General features: G+C 40.4%; 1 protein-coding gene across 1 annotated transcript in view; it reads left to right on the forward strand.

The window, feature by feature from the left end:
• Positions 1-19,853, forward strand: part of LOC122798682 — a 1,155,618-nt gene that overhangs the window by 170,942 nt on the left and 964,823 nt on the right. Inside the window, exon 3 of the mRNA XM_044067774.1 lies at positions 3,207-3,318. Within this exon, the coding sequence (XP_043923709.1) occupies positions 3,207-3,318 (112 nt within the window). The remainder of the gene's footprint in view (positions 1-3,206; positions 3,319-19,853) is intronic.

Raw genomic sequence — 19,853 nt, forward strand, 5'->3', positions numbered from 1 at the left:
CAGTGTTGCAATTTTTCTAAGGTATTGACATTGGTGTGTGTGTGTGTGTGTGTGTGTGTGTGTGTGTGTGTGTGTGTGTGTGTGTGTGTGTGTGTGTGTGTGTGTGTCTGTAAATGAATATATCACTGATATTCTATGCCAAGTGAACATTAATCACTGATGAAATAGGTACTGTAGTGCAGCAGCTGGTTGCTGCAGTAACATGATAAGAACTGACAGTCATAGTTTCCTTTTCAGATAAAGAAATATATCAAGACAATTCTGACATTCTGCAAAAGCAATGGTCCCAGTTATACTCACAATAAAGGTATGTTCTCCGTTCAGTATTACACAAACTCAGAGCCTCAACAGGTTTCCCACCTTTTGACAAACTCCATAAAACCTCTTCCCTGCACCATTTTCCTAAATCAGCATTGACATTATCCATATTAGAAGCCTTTCTAAAAGAAAAAAAGAAAAAAAAAAAGACTACAAACCTTTCTAATCCCTAGTGGTAATTCATTCCATAATTTACCTGCCCTATTGTGGACACATGAAACCAAAAATGTATTATTCCTAGTACCATACATGTGGTGGCTTGTTTCCATACCAAGGAAAAACAGCATAGTGACATCGTTCATACATGTATACACAATTATAAGATAACCCTGGACCAAACTGCACCATACTGAATACAGGGATAATGGCTCCAGTCGAGTCCTGCTCTTTAGATGTTTAGCTCTTTGTATCTGTTTAGAGTAAATACTTCTACATTTTTTCCCAACCTTATGCATTGTGAACAATTATAGGTACAAGCAGTTCTACAATATTTTACATAAGACCTTACAACAGCCTTATAGATGGGAACCAAAACTGTATCGAATCACATTTTATTAGTACTTAACTTCAGTCTTGTACTTGGGACCAACGTTTCAATATTAAGCGCTTATCAATTATTGCCAGTAAAACTTTGCCGTTTAGAACGATCGTTCATTGTGGACATTCTAAACGGCAAACTTTTAACGGCAGGAGCAGTTGAGAAGCACTCTATTGAAACATCTAACCCCTGTAAAAGTGTAACGATCGTGCGTGGAAGACATATGTCATATGGCAACATTGTGGAAAAGGAACACTCGCGTGAGAGGATGGATTTAGCATCTGACAAGGACACTGGAAACATACCTTTTAACTTTTTAAAGCAGGAAATCTGGACAAAAACATATATAAACATAGGGACTATTTTAAAACCTTAGTGTATTACAAATTAGTCAGTTGATGGAATTACAGGTTCTGCATTATCATGAATTTACTAAAGGTCATGAAGTTTTAAAAACAAATGCCTGTCAGTATCGTTTAACTTCAGTCCTGAAAGATTCACCACTAATGTGCCAGAAAAGCACAATTTTGTGAAAACCAGACCAGAAATAATAGACAAAATTCATGGATATTGTACGAGAGTCTGTACAGCTGAGAAGTATGAAAAAATACTGAACTGAATGCAAACAGCAGAACGGGAGCATTCAGCAGTTATTTACTGTAACTGCCTGCTTGGGTTTACAGCTGAATATATCAGCACATATATAAGAAATAATTTATTAAAAAAAGACAATCAACCAACATAATTTAGAGAAACTTCACTTATTGACCAGCTGAAAAAATGATTACATGTGGGGACAGGATGTGAGGAAAGATGCAGCAAATCGTTAACCCAGTAGCAACGTGAGAGGAATACAAAGCTAAGGCACAATTGAGATTCGGAGCCAAAGCAAGATTGGAACAAAAGATATACAGGATGTTTATAGGCAAATTGACACTGTGGGTGGGAATTTGAGTGACGTGAACAAGTGGGCGTTACTTTAATGGTATTTAGTGTCGACCCGAATTATAAACGCTGGGATTGTCCCTTTAAAGGAGAAATCTGTGTCAAAACAGAATGCTGTAGGTTGTATTAGACCACAGCTCATATCTCTTACCCTCTTAGAGCAAGTAATCTGGACAAAGCCATAAATAAAAGTGGGACAAAAGCCCAAAAATAGGGACAATTTTTAAATATTGCTCTTACAAGTTTAGAAAGTTGATAGGATAACAGTGTTTGCATTAGCATGAATTTTTTGAAGGCTATGCAGTCTGAAACTCAAATGTCTGTCATTATTTTCTAACTTTAATCTTTAATGATTTGGCACTAATTTGCCAGGAAAAACATAATTTTATGAAAAATGGGCAAAAATATGAGGCAAAAATCTGTACAATTGAGAGGTATGTTGCCTGGTTTCACCAAGCAGATTACAGCAGTGGAAATAAATAGAACCACAGCTGCCCTACAGAGCAGAGGAATAACTTCTCAGCTGTCTAACATTCGGGAACAAGCATTTCTATGCTATCTTCTGTTACTACAGTCTCCAGAAGTCTTTGTTGTAGTAGAGCTTGAAATTTCCAAGCCTTCTTTTCCCGTGTTGCTTTAAGTCTTCATTGTGTGTGTGTGTGTGTGTGTGTGTGTGTGTGTGTGTGTGTGTGTGTGTGTGTGTGTGTGTGTGTGTGTGGGTGTGTGTGTGTGTGCGTGTGTGTGTGAGCGTGACAGCAAGCTGGAATGTTATCTTTGCCTTTCTCATACATCCGCGGTGGTGGTGCTGCGGTAGCGTTGTCGCCTCACAGTAAGACGCTGTCCGGTTCAATTCTCAGCTAGAGCGTCTTCTGCGTGGACACATGCATGAATGGGCTTACCTTCATTGAAGGTTGTGCATCAGGGCTGGTAACTCGGCACGTAAGAATCAACTACCAATCATTAGAGGACCGGAGTTCTGCTGTGGTGACCCCTAACCAGGAAAAGCCGAAAGACACAACAAAAAAAGTGATCAGGACTATCAGGAGTGTGGTCATGCAATGGAAGCAAAGTGGATGTTCCTTTGAGTAGCCTAAGAGCTAAAGAGGAGGCATGAATTTTGCCCCTCAAGTGTGTGTGAATTGCATGATGTCATTGGGTGATCATACCAGAAGGTAGACTGCTAGGAAATTAGAAGCCACTACTGATAGCTGAGATGGTGAGACTTGTTAATAAGCTCTTCTGTGACATAAACTTAATGGTCCAGTTTTATGTTACGTGTCTAAAATAAATAAATCTGTTTTATACTGGAGCATTTGTGGGCTGTCTGGATTGTGTAAAAGCAATTTTTTTAACAGTTTTTCATTACTGACTTAGTCTTTTTCTGTGAAATCCCTGAATATTGTAGATAGAGATACAGAAGAAAATTAAGTTAAAGATGAGGGATCTGCACAAATCACTGAATGTTCAGTTTGAGCCTCTGTTGAACTGTATGAAGAAAAACGAAGTGATTATTCATGGTAAGAGGTTTAATGACTTATTTCAGTATGTGATTAAACAATGTTTTGGCCATTCTGTGACCACTCAAGTGCAGAACTGTTAATTTTAACTTTTCAGAATGTGTTCTGCTGAAAAGAGAAAGTCTTTTTAATGTCATACTGCTGCAAATAGTGTAGAAAAAATAGGAGAATATTTCAGGAATAACATAAAGTAATTAAACAATAAGATGCCCTCCAAGATTTGTGATAGACTATATCACATTAAGACATGGCTGCCATATTCTAAGAACACGTCAAAGCTGTCTACCTGGACAGTCCCCAGGAGAGTGCACTGTGGCTGGAACTTTCTTATGTCAGCTTGACTTACATTATTAGCAGGTTTTCACATTCATCACTGCAGTCTTATGCTATTACCTATGTACTGAAAATGACATGAAACATGTTTTGCGAAATTTTATTCTGGGGGAAAGTGTTTGTTTTTAGCACTGAGAGTTTGCTTTTTGAGGTAGACTTAACTTGTTGATGCTCTTTCATTAACCCACAGAACAAATGTTTTCTTGGGTTTAAACTGCAGTGCCTTGTGTGCCTTTGCACTCCCATCCTGCTGTGCTGCACTGAGCTATGCACCACCCAGAGTGGGAACAGTCCACAGCACTGTCACAAGCCATTAAAATCTATCCTATCTGTAATGTTCCTATATAATCCGCCCCATACATTGTTAGGAAAAGTAGAGTAAAGTTACATTATTGACTATATATTGTATATATGTGCATACATTTGTTGCTTCTTTAAGTGAAATGTACAGTGCTACCCTTTTAAGAATAAATGTACCATAATGCACTTGGAGTACTGAGCTGTTGGGCAGTTGAGTGTGAGTTGATGATTTTTTAGCTTCTTTTTTTTTGCTGTGCTACATATTATTTGTAATAAAGTTCTTTCTGATGGTTTGTACTTGTAACAGCCTGTATTTTTGTACCACCACCATACACAGTGTCAGAACCAGGAGTTCACAATGAACATAAAATAAAAAATGCCATTACTAGTTATGAAATCATGCCATACCACACAAAGTGATCCAAAATGCTCAGATATAGTTGTTTTTACTAAAAATCAATATATTACCTTCTTAAGTACTTGTTATACTAAATTTAAGGTATTTGCCATTGAATTACTGAATTTCTTGCTGACATGACTAAACTTAATCCAGCAGAGCCATTTGACTTCTCAAAGCCATTTTCCTAATCTGCTAGGGGACAGATATGTGCACAATTGTGAGTAACTACAAAATTAGACAAAGAAGCTAATGAAATCCTTTACTCAGTGAGCTTAATAAAAAAAAAATGCTTGATCTGTTTAGTGATGTGAGCCTGCTTTAACTGTGCACTGGTGAAAATCAATTTAAAATCCAGTGTTGCTCCAACTGTGATGGGTGCCATCTCCTTTGCTATCCAAAGAGGAAGCAGATTTCAAACAAACACAAGATATTGACATTATTAAAAGTGTTACTGATTTGACTGAGTGTTGTGTTCCTGTGATCCCTGTAATTAAAAGAGTGGTCAAGTGAGAATTTGTGCCAAACTGAAAAAGTTAAATGATGCACTTGTGTGGGAAAAGTTTTTACTGCCTACCCTTGTAGACATAGTATCCAAGCTAGTAAATACAAGAGTGATTTCTGTGCTAGATGTTTCCAGCGATTTCTGCCAAATACCCTTAAATAAAGAAAGGCAAACATTAGCAATGTTTATTACACCAGGGGATGATCTTGTTTCAAAACGTTACCATTTTGTAAGACATCTGCACCTTAAATTTTCAATATCTTATGTCTTGTATCTTATGACTAATTTGCTCAGGAGTTTGGACTGGATTGTTGTTTTTATGGATGACACCTTGGTATTTGTGTCTCAGATAAGCAAACACATAATTCAGGGTTAGAGGCAGTACTGCAAGTAATTCTCAAAATTCAGGTCTCAGGCTCAAAAGAGATAAATTCTGCCCTAGTCAGGCAGACCTATAGTATATTAGTCACCATTTATGTGTTAGTGATATCAAACCAGGAACAAGAAAGTCAGAACTATAATTGAACCGCATGTTCCATCTGCACTTAGGCAAACTTAACCATTATCAGCTACAGTAAAATCCCCATTATCTGGGACTTAAGCAACCGGTATTTGATTGGCTCATATGCCGGTTAGAAACCAATCAAAAATCACAAAGTGGAGCCACTTTTACTCAATGCGGAACAAAAATCACAAAGCAGAGCCATTTCTACTCAATTTGGAACAGTTCCGCATTGAGTAGTAGTCGCTCCGCTTTGCGATTTTTGATTGGCGCGTATGCCAGCATACGTGCCAAGCAAAAATCCCAAAGGGGAGCCTCTTCTTGCCAATAAGGAACAGCCTGCTGTTCCATATTGAAAGAAGAGGCTTGGCTTTTCCATTTTGATTGGTTTGTATACTAGCATACAAGAAAATAAAAAATGGCAAAGCAGAGCTTCTCCTGTTCAATGCAGAACAGTGGGCTGTTGCACATTGAACAGAAGAGGCTCTGTGATTTTTGATTGGCTTGTATGCTGGTATATGAGCCAATCAAAAATCGCAAAGCATATCTCAAGCAACCAGAACATGCACTTAACCTGCATCTACCAATCCCCACTGGTGCCAGTTAAGTGAGACTTTACTGTATTTGGGCATGTTTTTTTCAGACCTTTCCAGCACTTTCTGTCCTTGAATAGAGTTGTTAAAGAAGATGTGCCATGCTCCTATGAACGTACTCAAGCCCAGACTTTGGACAAGGTCAGATAAATGCTTTCTACTGTTTTGGTGCTAGCATTCTGTGATGTCACTAAGCAAACCATAGTGAGTGCAGATGCTAGTAGCTATGGTCTATAGCTCCAATGTTGAGAGAGCTACTCACAAATTGAAAAATAATGTCCTGTAGATGTGTAGGTATGTGAGAAATTCTCTAGGTTGCAATTAGGGCTTGACCAAAAAACACTACTTCCATTATTCAACTCATATGATCTTGACAAAGTGTCACCTAGATAACAAAGTGATAATGAGACTGAGCTAATTAAGTAGAAGAGCTGTGGACATTGCTATCAAATAACTGGTTGCTGCAGAGATGTTGTCTCGAAATCCTATATGTGCCCATACATTGTCTGAGACTGAAACTGATATCGTAACCTAAATGTATAACAATTAAATGGTCTGTGACCACCAAAAAGCAAGAAAAGCTAAAACAAACCTATCAGTGAAATCCTGAGTTACAAGCAGTTGTCCTATATGTGAGTGATGGGTCGCCAAATCATTGGACACAAACCGACCAGATCATGCACAAAAAGTATTAAGCAGTCAGAGCACAGTTATTTTAACTTGATGGCTTAATGTGGCTGTATCAAAACAGTATTGCAGTACCCAAAAACCAGTGAGCAGAGGTGCTATAACCCATTCATGAGGGTCATCAAGGACTCGATAAATGCAGAGAGTGAGACAGAGTGTCTGTATGTTGATCAAGTATCAACCAAAACCTTGCTTAATATCCAAGTGCCAATTTTGTATTGTGCATTTCAGAGACATAAGCCATTAATACCAACATCATTGCCAAAGGGCCCTTGGCAAAAGATAGTTGCAGACTGTGAATTCACTGACAAAAATTCCTTGTTATTGGTTGCTATTCTTGTGACATTAAAATGGCTCATGTGACATCTACAACTTTCCAACAAATCATAACCTGATTCAACACTGTGTTCTCGAGATACAGTACAATGATAAACAGTTTGTGTCCAGTGAGTTCAAAAGTTTGTGGATGATTATCTACTCATACTATATCAAGTCCTCACTATCCTGAATCAGACTGTGAAGTTGAGAGGGCAGCTCAAACAGCAAAAGGACATTAAGACATTCTGATCCTCATAAAGCTCTTGTAGCATACTGAGAAATTTGCCATAGTGCTACCAAAGTAAGTCTTTCACAACTAATACCTGGAAGACAAATACGAACTGCTACATCAGTCTTCTTTTTCTTGCAGCTTTTTCTGTTAGGGGTCACCACAGCAGAACAATGGTCTGCAGAATGATTGGCAGAGAGGTTTTGCGGTGTTGAGTTGCCAGCCTGGTGCCCAACCTTCCACAGAAGGCACATACACACACGCACACATACCTAGGGCCAATTTAGAGTGCCCAATCCACCTTCAGCATATCTTTGGGATGTGAGAGGAAACCCACATAACCACAGGGAGTACATGCAGACTCTGCACAGAATGCAGCCCGGCCAAGACTCAAACCAGAGAACCTCTTGCTGTGAGGTGGCAACACTAACAGCTATACGAACACGGCCACCCATGAAATGCTATGTCAGTGTTAGTGAAAAATTATAACCAAGAGCAATAAATACTGTACCATACCACAAAAAGGAAAATGGAAAAATTATAACCAAGAGCGATAAATACAGTACCATACCACAAAAAGAAATTACCAAAATGCAGAAGCTTTAGGCAAAACATTTTATGATCATTGCCATTCTACAAAGCTACTGTTTTGCAGCCTGGTCAAGCTGACCACTTAAAGTTAAACAGAGACAAAAAGTGGGACCTTACAGATATATCAGTGCAAAAAGTTGTAAAGCCATGTTCCTATTCTGTGTCAACCAGTGAAATGTTACAGTCTGATGAAATGGGTGACATTTTTGACCAGATACTGCTGACTGTCAGCCTGAATGTTATGTACCAGGTATCCAATCAAAATGGATTAAGCCAAGAATTACCAGCTCAAGGTCTAGCAAATCTGTACCTGTACGAGTGACTGATCTATCTGTTCTGTGTACTTAAGCAAAGACCCTTGCCCATACTAACTCTAACCCTGGGCCTGTCCCTAATACTACACCTTAAATAAAAAAAAAAAAAAAAAAAAAAAAAAGTTTCCGTGACACTACAACTAATCAGAAAAAAAAATAGGTGCTAGTGTTATGGAGGGGTTTTAAAGATTACAAAAGGAATGTGCATTCCTTTTGCAATGTCTAGTAGGGTCAATGTTGTGCATTTTGGATAGTGTGGAGTTCAAAATATCATGTTGGCTGTTGTGTGTTCAATTTAGTGATATGTCAATCTTCTACCACACTGTAATCAATGTGTATGTATGTGTATATACACTACACACACACACATACACACACACACACACACACACACACACACACACACACACACACACACACACACACACATATAAATAAACTCTCCTGGTGTCTGACATGAAAGACAATCAGCTTGTGTCCCTTCTGTAGCCAGGCTCCTAGCACTAGGAATCAGCTTGTGTCCCTTCTGTAGCCAGTCTCCTAGCACTGGGAATCAGCTTGTGTCCCTTCTGTAGCCAGGCTCCTAGCACTGGGAATCAGCTTGAGTCCCTTCTGTAGCCAGTCTCCTAGCACTGGAAATCAGCTTGTGCCCCTTCTGTAGCCAGGCTCCTAGCACTGGGAATCAGTTTGTGTCCCTTCTGTAGCCAGGCTCCTAGCACTAGGAATCAGTTTGTGTCCCTTCTGTAGCCAGGCTCCTAGCACTGGGAATCAGCTTGTGTCCCTTCTGTAGCCAGGCTCCTAGCACTGGGAATCAGCTTGTGTCCCTTCTGTAGCCAGGCTCCTAGCACTGGGAATCAGCTTGTGTCCCTTCTGTAGCCAGGCTCCTAGCACTGGGAATCAGCTTGTGTCCCTTCTGTAGCCAGTCTCCTAGCACTGGGAATCAGCTTGTGTCCCTTCTGTAGCCAGGCTCCTAGCACTGGGAATCAGCTTGTGTCCCTTCTGTAGCCAGGCTCCTAGCACTGGGAATCAGCTTGTGTCCCTTCTGTAGCCAGGCTCCTAGCACTAGGAATCAGCTTGTGTCCCTTCTGTAGCCAGTCTCCTAGCACTGGGAATCAGCTTGTGTCCCTTCTGTAGCCAGGCTCCTAGCACTGAGAATCAGCTTGAGTCCCTTCTGTAGCCAGTCTCCTAGCACTGGGAATCAGTTTGTGTCCCTTCTGTAGCCAGGCTCCTAGCACTGGGAATCAGTTTGTGTCCCTTCTGTAGCCAGGCTCCTAGCACTGGAAATCAGCTTGTGTCCCTTCTGTAGCCAGGCTCCTAGCACTGGGAATCAGCTTGTGTCCCTTCTGTAGCCAGTCTCCTAGCACTAGGAATCAGTTTGTGTCCCTTCTGTAGCCACTCTCCTAGCACTGGGAATCAGTTTGTGTCCCTTCTGTAGCCAGGCTCCTAGCACTGGAAATCAGCTTGTGTCCCTTCTGTAGCCAGTCTCCTAGCACTGAGAATCAGCTTGTGTCCCTTCTGTAGCCAGTCTCCTAGCACTGGGAATCAGCTTGTGTCCCTTCTGTAGCCACTCTCCTAGCACTAGGAATCAGCTTGTGTCCCTTCTGTAGCCAGGCTCCTAGCACTGGGAATCAGTTTGTGTCCCTTCTGTAGCCAGTCTCCTAGCACTAGGAATCAGCTTGTGTCCCTTCTGTAGCCAGGCTCCTAGCACTGGGAATCAGTTTGTGTCCCTTCTGTAGCCAGTCTCCTAGCACTGTGTATTCCTGGGTAGTGTAGGCACTGCCTAATGCTCACAGATAATGAACTATTGCTTGATATGCAAAGTATGACCTGTGAGAAGTGTAAGGGTCTTCAAAGCCTCTCATTAGAAGAAATGCCCTGTGAGTACTACAAAGCATCACTCATATTTCTTCAAGAACCCACCAAGACAACATATGTTGAGGTGATCAAAGCAATTTCTTAAGCCTCCAAGAAATAGGAATGTTAAGTCTCGGCATAAAAGTAGTACCACAACATTACCACCTTCACGCATATCAGTGAGTAAGCAGTTAGTAAACCTTACACAGCCACAAATTCATGGAATACAAACACAATGCATCTTACTCATTGGTGATGTCAAGTCAGGCATATACTCATTTATTTATTTACTGACATTTGTTTACGGGAAAGTCCACTGAGCTAAACATAGCCAATTTCAGTGGAGGCCCAGGAGAAAATCTCCAGTGTACAAATACAACAAGGTCATTACATTTTTTATGTTTACAAGAGTCTCCACAATATAAACATTGGCAATAATATGATACAACTTGCTACATAACAAGATTTAGGAAAAAAAAATGAAACAAATGACAATAAGCAGATGATGCAAAAGTCAACATGCTTCATGAGGCAGGATGAGGACAGGATGACAGACTTCTTTCCTGCACCAGGATTGGAGATGTCTCTTGGCCTCTTCATTCCCTTATACTGGGCATATATGAATACAACTCAGAGGCAGTCCGTATAGGTGTGCATGACTTACAGTGTTTAACCTTTAGGGACATGCAGTGGGATGTGTTGAATTTCACATTGCATGTGTTAAATACAGGCAAGACTCTGAGCTTGAATGGCACCCTGCTTCAGCAACTGACTAAGAAGTTGGTGTCATTCTACGAGGGCCTTGTATGTGCTGGCCTGTGGTGAGATGAAAGATAGACTAACTTGTTTCATAAGAGATGGTCTCAACTCACTTACCTCGGCTTACATTTATTGGTCAAAGCGTTTTCTGCCATCAGAGTACTTTTTGAGGCTAAGACTAGTTACTGGATATCCTGACATAGCAAATATAGTTAGCAAATTCTAATTTTGACCATATAGGGTTCTGCAGTGGCATAGCAGTTAGTTTCTCACCTCACAGCAAGAGGTTCTCTGGATTGATTCTTGGCTGGAGTTCCTTCTGTGTGGAGACTTCATGTCTTCCCCTGCATTCGTGTGGGTTTCCTCTGGATGGTCCGGTTTCCTCCCACATTACAAAGACATGCTTCTGCAGCATTTGCGTGTGGGCCTCTGCTGAAAATTGACTTTGTTCCAAGTTGGACTTTTCCCAATAAACAAATGTTAAATAAATCAAGGTTGCTCTGCTCGGATGTTTTTTTTTTTTTTAACATCTTTAATAACTTCACACACTGTTAACAGCGACATGGGTACATACAGTTATTTATTTATTTAACATTTGTTGACTGGGAAAGTCAGACTAGCACAAAGCCTATTTTCAGTAGAGACCTGGGGAGAAACACTCCAGATGCATGTCTTTGGAATGTGGGAGGAAACCGGAGTATCTGAAGGAAACCCACGTGAATGCAGGGAGGACATGCAGACTCCGCACAGAAGACAACCCACCCGAGAATCAAACCATGGAATCTCTTGCTGTGAGGTGACAACATTAACTGCTGCACCACTACACTGTCAGTTGTACAATAGTAAAAAAAAAATTATAAACATTTTCATCAGTTTTCTGCATTGTACACGTTTTCTTCATTAACACTTACCATTCACTCCATTACATAGCTTGCTCAAGTTCTGACTTCATTAATTAGGACTCCTCTTCTCCCTCAACACTTTTCTGCATGTTTTGATCCCAGAAAGTCCAATTATTTATCTATTTATATGTCATTCACTTTTTCCATCTTCTAAAGATCCAGTCTCCAATTATTGTATCTACTTTACAATGTCCAATATTTCGGTCCATGTTGGTGTGGACCTTGATTCCCATTTTCTAGTAATGGCTTTCTTGGCTCCCAATAGCATTAAACTTAACAAGGTTTTACTATGTCTAGGCAGTTCTGTTACTGTATCCCAGTGCAAAATAATTATATTTTTTAGTTACAATCTTTGTTCCCCCAACATTTTAGACAGAGTACTCTGTAGGGAATTTTTAAAGCTTGCCAGCTCAACATATTCCCCCAAAAATGTTCCCAGTTACCTCTGTCTTTACCATCATAGCTACGATTGCTATCTCCCTGAGGAAATATTCTCTAAAGTCTGCTGTTTCCAAGCACAGATCTTAAACCTTCTAGACTTTCTGGTATAGTTGAGAGTCAAACAGATGTCTTTCTATAATTTCAATGTATATTTCCTTTCCATTCTCTTTCTCCCCAAGCTTTTCTAGCCCCTTTTGATTGATTCTTATAGTTATGATGCTGTACTTTATTTGCTCTGTTAATTAGCAGCATCTGCTGTTGTAGGCTCCGCTAAAAGCTCAGTCAGAGTTGGTGTTTCACTTAGGGCTCCCCTATCCCTTTCAGTCCGTCTATACTGTGTCAATCCATGGTAGGGAAGGCAGTGTCTAAACTGTAGTCTAGGCTTCTACTTGGCCTCATCCCACTCTATTACCTTTACCTTTATAAATATTTGCTCCTAAAACCTTTTTCCTGTTGATAATTTTCTGAAATAAATTCCATTCTATCCCCCCTGCCTATTTTTTATGCTCCTACTTGCAGTCAGCCTTGTTCTTAAAATCTCATTTCTCCTTTCCTATGCTGGCTTAAGTTTTATAATACATTTTGCTAATTTATAAGTGTAATACTCTGCATGGTTGTTTATTCTCCTTAAAGGTCTGCATCCCAAATCCTATTCTGTTATTTCTGAAACGCCACCCCATTTAATTGTCATGCCTTTCCACTTTGATTTGTAATCTCCTGCATGTGTTATATCTGTCAGCCTTAACTGTGGACTTCAAATCTAGTTGTTGTAAACCACCTTGTTGTAAGGGAAAAAAACAGCTTATTTCATTTGACTCTTGGCCTCATCCCCTCCCATATAAATTCTGTTAATTCTTTATTAACTAGGGTCCACAACTTGTCCTTGCTTTTATCTTACTATCCATATCCATAATCAACAGCTTCCATATTCTCATTTTGTGTATTATCTTTTGTTTAGTTTCTTCTTGCATATCCTTAGTTGTCATAACAGAATCCTTTTTAATCCGTATACCTAAATACTTCATTTTATGTCCTCATAGATATGGGTATTGCTGAACCAATTCTTGTGTGTGTATGTAGTTTACTGCGATAACCGTTGTTTTGTTCTCATTTATGTAATATACTGAGAACATGAAACATTATCAAAATGTACTTTTCTGGATTTATCAAATGCAAATTAATATAAATTGCAAATAAAACTAACTTTTCTTGGTTACCGTATCCATTATACTCTTGAATTTATGACTACCTTATTTTTCTTGCCAGTGACTCTAAGTATAAAGCAAATAACAAAGGAGAAAGAGGATACCCCCTGCATGGATCATCTGTTCAAACACAGCTTGATGGAAGGGAACCCCCCCACACCTTAATTCTTACCTCTGACCTTTCATATAGGCTATTAAGTAGCCTTGTATTGCCCTACTTGTAAAATTTCAATTGGTCTGTATGAAGCTGTGGCTGATGGGTATTTACCCTCTTTGGTAATACAGACACCCCATCTTTCTTCCAAGATGCTGATACTGTCCCTCCTTTTAAAATATTGTTTATTTATTTTATTTATTTATTTACATTTGTTGACCGGGAGTGTCCGACTGGACATAGGTCCATTTTCAGTGGAGGCCCGGGGAGAAAAGCTCCACAGTTAAAATAAACAGACAGTAGTTACATTGGATTACATAGCGATTAACAATTTACATAGCAATTACTTACAACATATTTACAGATAAAGAACATAGTACATCAGTAGACAACTAGAATCTTTATCTGTGAAGTACATAACAGACATTAACAAATGTTACAATAAGAAGTTCCTGCTGTATAATAAGTACTAGGCTTATGAGCATCTGAGCTTGCTATAATCAAGGTAGTTAGTGGAGTGGAAAGAAAGGTAGTGGTTGGATGGGGTGGGTGATATTAGAGCGGGAGTTGCAAGGGCATAGCCAGCATGTTTTTAGGTGCGCTTTTAGTAAAGTTTTGAAGTGGGGCATGATGGTATGGAGGTAATTGTGGGTAGGAGAGTTCCATAATTTGGCTATGGTGCAAGAGAATAGTGCTTCACCAGCAGAGTTATTGGCTTTAGTGATCTGCAAGTGATTTTTGTTGCTGGATCTTAGTGGTCTGGTGGTGCGATAGGGTTGGAGTAGATTCTGGAGGGATGGGACATTTAGTGGATGGTTTACTAGTTTGTGGGTGAGTGAGAGTTGATACCATTGAAGGAGGTGAGGGAGTTCAAGCCAGCCTAATTCAGCAAGTGAGAGACAGTGGTGACTATGGTAGGATGCCCCTGTGGTGAATTTGGCAATTTTGTTGTAGGAGGTCCCTAGCTTGTTTAGATCGCATTGCCTTAGGCTGGTATATATTGGAGAGGCATAAAGTAGGGTAGAGATAAGGTGGGAATTTGCTACTGTAATCTTTGCTGTTTTGGTGAGAAGTTGCTTATTTATGTATAACGCTCCTAGTTTTTTTGGACTTTTTTATGGATATGGATATGTGAATACCAAATTTTAGTTTATTGTCTATTTCCACTCCTAGCAATTTGGTGTGTTCAGTTGGGTATATAGTGGTGTTTTCTTTTGCTGTGATGTTAAAGTGAGAGTTGTTTTGAGTATGTTTAGTGGGTTGGAAGATGAGTAGTTTAGTTTTGTTTGGGTTGAGTATTAATTGGGCATCGGATAACCAAGTTTCAACAAAGGAAAAGGCTTTTTGTATGACGTTTTGCAGTCTGGGTAGGGACTGGGCTGAGCAGATGGTGGTTGAGTCATCTGCGTATTGTATGAGTGTGCCATGTTTGGTGGCAGAGGCTAGATTATTGGTGAAAACAGAGAAGAGTAGGGGTCCAAGGATGGATCCTTGGGGAACCCCTATGGAGACAGGTAGTTGGGGAGATATGTCATTCTGCCGTACAATGGATTGTTGGTGGTCAGACAGGTAACTCTGAAACTAGTTGGTGACTGAATGTGAGAAGGATAGGTTATTGAGGACAGAGATAAGTTGTTTGTGTGGGACCATGTCAAATGCTTTAGATAGGTCTAGGAAAGTAGCAGAGGAAAGATAGCCATTGTTTTTATGCTGAAGGATAGTGTTAGTAAAGGAGAGTAAGGCAGTGGTGGTGCTATGGTTTGGTCGGAAACCATGCTGAGTACTGGAAAGGAGGTTGTTAGTAAGGAGGTAGTCTGAGACCTGAGAGTGTATGCATCTCTCTAGTATTTTGGAGAGTGGAGAGAGAATAGCTATGGGGCGGTAATTGGTTAGTTCTGTGGAGGGTCCGCCTTTGTGGAGGGGAATTATATGTGATACTTTCCACAGTGTGGGAACGTAACTTTCTGACAGAGATTGGTTAATCAAGATGGATACTGGGTAGGCCAGAGCATCAGCTGCGATTTGTAGGTATTCACTTGGGAGGTTGTCTGCTGCTAATTTGGTGGGCTTAAGTTTATTGTTAAACAAAACTACCCAAATCTTTATCACTCTTTTTCCTTGTAACTTCCAGACTTCCACAGAAATACCAGTTGTTCCTGGAGATTTCTTTGATTGATTATACATCACCATTCATCTCACCTCTCCCTATCTTAACTATTAATTCTTGAGCATTATCTTCCTTTAATATTGCCATAATTAAGTGTTCCTTAAGTATTTTCAGGTTTGCCTTTTCTTGGTTTCCCCATTCATCTGCTTTATTTTTTGTATTTATTTATCCTTTGGTATCCAGGAAAATCCAACTGAGCCAGTGACCCATTTCCAGTGGAGGCCTAGGGAGAAATGCTCCACAACAGATTCAAAACATTTAAACAACAGCTGATGAGCAATTATATACAAGGGGAGAAAAGCCCTGCAGCAGATTAAATATTTTACAATGAGTTGAGGAGAAAGGCTCCACAAAACACACATAAAAACATTTTACAATAGCATTTGATTGCACTGTACTCTGCATTCTGTCTGCATTGTTTTTTCTCGGGGTAGTTCAGTAGCTAGTTTCAGATGGGGATTGTTTTGCTTTCTTTGGAGTCAGCCCACCTAAGGTGTTAGCTATTGATCAACACCTCTGCATTTATCTGATTGCCTGAGGCTTATTTTACCTGTTATACTTCTAGTACAAAGACTTACATTCATGTGCAGAGCTAGCTATCTGGCTGTGTTGGATTCTATAACCATCTGATATACCAACTAAGTATACTTTTTAGCACTTGATTGCACTGTACTGCATTTTTTATATTTGTCCTCTATTCTCTCTACATTGTTTGTTGGTTTTCCCACCCCATCACCCAAGTGTTGTTGCACTCTTAATGTTGGCGGCTTTAGAATCCCTCCCCCCTTTGTAAAACTGATTTTGGTCACTCCTCCCTGTCCCATCTCATCAGCTCAGTTTATTGAGTACAAAGAGAGCATTTGTGAAGGCTAACCATCTTCTGTTTATTCCCCCTCCACTCTAAAAAAAAATTACACTTTATTCAGCTGCTTTTACTGTAATTGTGTCCTTTCTACTTTATCACCTTATTTTTGCTGTGTGCTCTTAAGTAATCAAGTGCTTTTATTCTGATGCATATATTACTGCTTGTTAGTAGCCTGATTAAATTTATCTGTTATTCTAAGCATCTTAGTTTTGATTTTAGCACTTGTGCTTCAGGACAGCTACTTTACGTTTAAGATTTTTGTGGTCTACACTCTTGTGGACAAACCCTTATCAAGACCCTCTTTCCATAAGTCTGCCCAAGTATTTTGAACACTATGTCTGGACAATTCCCATCAGTTTCTCCTGCCAGCATGGTCGACATGGGCATACTGAGACAGTATAGCAATTGCCTCATGTTTACTGACAGCTCTCTTCTCATAGCACATAATTAATCTACATCAGTAACCTGGAATCCACGTTGTATCGCACCACAGTCAGTACTCCTGACAAAGAGGAGATGGCCAGCACAAACACTACACCACTTATATCACATAGTCAAGCACAACACACACCCACCTATGCAGTAGTCCTCAATAGAAACTTATCTAAACAGCAGAGATCTCCAAAACACACTCACAAACATTCCACATACAACATCAAACACATCACACACAGCAGCCAACACATCAGTGTCTCACAAACACAGCCCATAAGGCAAAGCAATAAACCATCACAGCCCATAAGACATAAAAACAAACCAAACATAATAGTCATTGACGACTCAGTTGTGAGACACACCAATGTCCCCCTTACCAAACTCGACAAGGAGAAGGTCATGGTCAGTTGTCTGTCTGGTGCCAGAATTCGCCACATCACACATGCACTTAAGTCTCTCCACAACAAGTACAAGTATGACTCTGTCACTGTCCATGTTAGTGTGAATGATTTGAGACATACCTCCCTGGGCTATATGAAGAGAGACATGATTGAGCTCCCAGAGTATGTGTCCCAGGCAGGTATGACCCTAGCTCTAAGCGGCATCCTACCTTCACCAAGAATGTTACCACAATACCAACAAAAAATAATTGAATTCAGCAATTGACTTAGTTTCTGGTGTTATTCCAAGGGGATTCATTATCTGTCTTCCTGGGATGACATGGTTGACAGGCCTTGATGCTTTGCCAGAGATGGCCTCCACCTGTCACCATTGGGATTCCGGATCTTGACCAAGACTTTCACCTTCCCCATTGTGCCTTTTTTTAGGCAATGTCCCAGTTCAAATCTTCCAACATAAAAGATCTGTCAAAAAGCAAATTGAAGGTCATGCTGCTAAGCGCTAGGAGCCTTAACCTGAAAATGCACTCACTGGAGGCTCTTCTTGCACTGAAGGCTGCCGATGTCGGTATGGTCACGGAAACTTGGTTCAGGGCTATGGAGAGCACCCCTGCCTTACCAGGCTATACCTCATTCCACACATTCTGACTGCAAAATGAGGTCAAGAAGACTAAGAGTGGTGGAGTCAATATCTTCATTAAGGACAGGCACACCTCCAGACTGGTCTGCCAGCATGACTCACTGGAACTACTCCAGGTGCAACTGACAGTTGGCAAGACACCCATCCAAGTTATAGCTAGCTATATATCCCCCTCCATAATTCAGGACAACCACTCCTCTTACCTGGATCTACTTAACTCCATCAAGGTATACCCTAACACCCTGATCCTTGGTGATTGGGTGAACTATTCCTGCACTAATGCACTCACTCAACAGTTCCTTGACTTTATCAGTTCTAATGCACTAGACCAGCTCAACTCATCCCCCACAAGGAGAGATAACATTCTGGTCTTGGTTCTCACATACATGGGTGACTGCTGCATGACTTCCATAGTATGTTCTTCCTTGGTGAGATGAGATCATTGTATACTGTCACGTTCAAAGTTTCTATCCCACCCAACCCCCTCCCCAAGCCATAATCAAGCTAAAAAACTTCTCAAAAGCTAACTACAACCTCCTAATGGAGGATATCTGTAGCTTCACACCACTGCCACCCTCAGAGGATGCCAACAACTATACTGAACAGTATGCCAATGCAGTATACAAGCACCTGTACAACTGCATGGAATCAGCCATACCCAACAGAACTAAAATCGCTCCTCAAGGAAACACATACCTGTTTGGTGGACATCCTCTATCAACAAGCTTTACAACAAAAGGAAGAAACTCTAATCCAAGGGTAAAAAGGAGCAAATTCCAAACTGGAAAAAACTCCCTCCTTAGCCTTAACAAGCAAATCAGATCACTAGTGAAAACCTCCAAAGCCAATTATGAATCAAAACTAGCTTCCAAAACAAAGGGAAACCACAAACCCTTCTTCAGTTACATCAGGAACCTCCATGGCCAAGCCCAGGTTTGTTCTGAGTTAGTACTTACCAGCATCCCTTATACTGATCCTGTTGACTTAGCTAACCTGCTAGCAGATAGGTTCAGTGCAAACCTCACCCCCCCGGCCTTAACAAAGGCTCTTTTGACATCCCCGATACTTGTCCTGCACCTCACATCTCTGTAGATCAAGTGTTAAAGGCCCTATGTGACTTGATAGTAACCCAGGCCATATTCTGGATCATCTCCAGCAAAAACTAGCTTCATCATTGAACACCCTATTCAACCACAGCCTAAGTACAAGCTTCATTCCAGCAGAGTGCAGAACTGCCATTGTCATCCCCTTGCACAAAGGTGGTGCCACTACTGACCCTGGAAACTATTGCTCCAGTAGCTTGACAAGTCTGATCTTTAAAGCCATGGAGTGTATTATTATGGATCTCATAAACAAGGACATAGGTAATCTCCAAGCACTTAACCCCACCCAGTTCAGATTTGTCAAGGGCAAATCTTACCTGCTGAACCTGGTTGACTTCTTTGACACTGTTAGCAAGGCCCTGGATGAGGGAAAGTCAGTACATACAGCTTTCCCTGACTTGATCAAGGCTTTAGACACAATCCTCCACTCGGGCATCATCAAAAAGCGAACACAACTTGGTGTAAATATTAGGTGATTTACCTTTCATTTTCTTTAACATCTGTCCTTCCATTAAAAATATGCTTTATTACAAACCACTTGTACAAGCACAGGTTAATCCAGATACATGTAAGATTGGTACCTTTCCCTGTCACCATTGTAATATGTGTGTCAGTACATTAAAACTGATGATCAATTAGTACACCCAGACACCGAGTGTACCTTAGATATTAATGTTTATGCCAACTGTGGTACTTGTAATTTAGTTTATCTGGCCTCCTGTGAGGTCTGTGGAGCTTTTTATATTGGCAAGAACAACCGCTGTTTAAGGGACTGCATTGGAAAACATGTATATAGTATTAATAAGTTAGATCATAAGAATGCTTTCTCTAAACATGCTGGTC

The sequence above is a fragment of the Protopterus annectens genome, chromosome 3.part1 (assembly GCF_019279795.1).
Source record: "Protopterus annectens isolate FY-2018-M chromosome 3.part1, PAN1.0, whole genome shotgun sequence".
NCBI classification, from domain to species: domain Eukaryota; kingdom Metazoa; phylum Chordata; order Ceratodontiformes; family Protopteridae; genus Protopterus; species Protopterus annectens.